Source organism: Euphorbia lathyris, chromosome 9 (genome assembly GCF_963576675.1).
Source record: "Euphorbia lathyris chromosome 9, ddEupLath1.1, whole genome shotgun sequence".
In the NCBI taxonomy this organism is placed as follows: Eukaryota; Viridiplantae; Streptophyta; class Magnoliopsida; order Malpighiales; family Euphorbiaceae; genus Euphorbia; species Euphorbia lathyris.
This window is the reverse complement of record NC_088918.1, coordinates 9,826,870-9,829,591: the sequence shown is the minus strand read 5'-3', so window position 1 is coordinate 9,829,591 and position 2,722 is coordinate 9,826,870. Positions and strand designations below refer to the sequence as shown.

The window sequence follows — 2,722 nt, the reverse complement described above, 5'->3', positions numbered from 1 at the left end:
TAATGAATTGAAAAATCTACTAATATTAAAGAATAAGTATGAAAAGAATAATATGAAGAGAATATTTCTCATTTAGTGGATGAATAATTCAAATTTCATTCAATAATTCAAATTTACTAATATTAAAGAATAAGTATTTGTGGTTGTTTTAAGATGAATAAGAAACTAATGGGTTATTGGGTTGACCCTTCCAAAAACCTATTCAACCCTTTTATTATATAGGTTAAATGGCTCAACCTCTTTATGACCCAATCCATAAAAAGATCAACCCTAACCTATTTAAATGATGGGTTAAATGGGTCAATAAATGGGTTATGACTCATTTTGACAGCTCTACTTCACTATATATATGAAAGAAAAAAACACAAAATTAAAACATTTATTAAATGGAAATTACATTAACATTACAGAATTAAAAAATAAAATAAAAATAAAAACCCAAAAGTCAAAAAATTTGTTTACTTCTTGGGGGCCAACCTTGACTTGATCTTCACAACCTCCTTTGTACCTACCTGAAAAGCTTTCGTCAACACATTATCCGGCACCGGTGGAGAAGCGGCAAACAATGTGACGGCAATAGACTGAGTTCCAGGCAACTGACTGTTAAACGCCGCAATCACGGCGGCCGGAACCTTACCATTATTCTTCTGAAAATGCACCAATCCTTTAGGAAAAACAAATGTATCCCCCTGACTAATAGTCTTAGAGATCAAAACATTACTGGTGGTGATAAATCCAACATCCAACGCTCCTTCAAGAACAAACACCATTTCAGTGGCGCGTGGATGAGTGTGCGGCGGATTAAGACCGCCGGGAGCATAATCAATTCGAGCCATCGAAACTCCTAGGGTATTCAGACCTGGAATTTTCTGAACATTAGCGCCGGTTACAAGAGAACCTTGAGTATTGTTTGTTAGTCCTGGTTTAGCTATTCCGGTGAAGTAGAAATCCTCCGCCGTTATGTTCTCTTTGCAGGCGAATCCGTTAAGCTTCACTCCTACTCAAAATTAATCAAATCGAAACAAAATTAGAGTTCAGAAACACAAAAATCTCGAATCAATTAGTAAAATCGACACAAAATTGAAGTTCAGAAACACAAAAATCTCGAATCAATTAGTAAAATCGACACTAGATTCGAAGATCAGATGATTGAAAACAAACCTGAAGTGAAATCGGCGACGCAGACATCTTGAAGCAAGTCAGGATCGGCGGAGATGGAGCTCGAAAGAAGGATGAAACCGAGAAGAAACAGAGGCACCATTGTTGCAGAGATTGAAGTTGAAAAATTGAAGTTAGCTATGAAATATATGAATAGGAGAGAAAATTGGGTTTATTTATATGAACAGCTAGAAATGGAATAAATAATAAATAATTATAATTAATATTAATATTAAGAAATTAATTAAAAAATGGATATAGTGATTTTTAAAGCACGAAAAATGCCTTCGTGGACCAAAAGTTAAGGCATGGGATTGGCCTTACTTGAATAAATTAAAAAAAAAAATGGAAATACAAATAATTTAGTTCGAAAAAAATAAAAAATTTAGGGTTAATGTGCAAAAATATCCTAACGTTTTGGGTCATAAGTAATTTTACATCTAACATCTAAAATGATTCAATTTTATCTCTAAGGTTGGCCGTGAAGAGCAATTTTACATCTAACATTGACAAATTGGGTCAATTTAAGATATTATTATAAAATACAAATATTTTATTCCGTATTCTACACCAATTGCACGTGTGTTGATTCTACAAAAGAGATTTCATATTTTTTTTTATTTAATAATAAAATTGAAAATTAAATTTTTTAAATTCAATGAAATATTTGAATTTCTTTTTGTCCATCTTCTACAAAATACAATATATTTTTTTAATTTTTTTCTCGTTTAATCATATATTTGTGACATGTAATTAATGATAAAATGACGCACATGTAAACTATAGATGACAAGATTCATGACCGAGAAATGTAATTTGATGAATTATTTCTCAAATTGACCTAACTTGTCAATGTTAGGAGTAAAATTGCTCTTGACTGTCAACGTTAAGGGTAAAATTATACCATTTTAAACATTAGGATTAAAATTACTTATAGGGATAATATTTTTGTACCTTATCCGAAAAATTTATTTCCTCCATCCACGAATATAGGATATATTATTCGTTTTTATATTTTTATCTAACAATGTAGTCTAATAATATATTATAAGGTTTTTTATTTTTTTATTTTTTAAATATTTGAATTATTAAACAGTTAGTATCTCTACCAATACGGATGTTCAACGGTCGGTTCGGTCTAAAAACCGAACCAAATTAAAATAACCGAATACCAAATAGCACCTAAAATAAAAACCGAACCTAACCGATTTATATTAGCAAATCGAACCGAATTTATATTATATTTAAAATAAGAACATTAAAATTTCATGATCCTAAACTTAAAAAACCACTCATACAAACAATATAATCTAATATTTAGATTAGTTTATAAATATCATTAAACACTTAAGGTAATATAATCTAATATCAGATTAGTTCATGAATATATTTTTTTTTTTTTGAGGAAAGTTCATGAATATTATTAAACACTCAATTGTGCAATGTACAGTATAATTATGATAAATTAATAATATCCTAGCACTGTAATAAATTAAGAGATAAGGTATCAAAATAGTTTTATGGTTTTTGGGAAGTATCAAGTTCCACGTATAAAATAACACTA

The 2,722-nt window shown here is 29.6% G+C and overlaps 1 protein-coding gene across 1 annotated transcript; it reads right to left on the bottom strand.

The window, feature by feature from the left end:
* Positions 1-350: 350 nt before the first annotated feature.
* LOC136205105 (germin-like protein 5-1) lies at positions 351-1,320 on the bottom strand. The gene is made up of 2 exons (XM_065995588.1): positions 1,162-1,320; positions 351-997 (listed from the first exon to the last, which is right to left on the bottom strand). The coding sequence occupies exons 1-2, from the start codon at positions 1,259-1,261 to the stop codon at positions 459-461; spliced, it is 639 nt and encodes a 212-aa protein (XP_065851660.1). The 5' UTR covers positions 1,262-1,320; the 3' UTR covers positions 351-458.
* Positions 1,321-2,722: the final 1,402 nt, after the last annotated feature.

Excerpts from the sequence above, each read along its gene's own strand:
- LOC136205105 (XM_065995588.1), bottom strand. The coding sequence starts at position 1,261 with ATGGTGCCTCTGTTTCTTCTCGGTTTCATCCTTCTTTCGAGCTCCATC. Across the intron at positions 998-1,161 it reads CGTCGCCGATTTCACTTCAG|GAGTGAAGCTTAACGGATTC; the intron begins GTTTGTTTTCAA and ends AATTTTGAGTAG.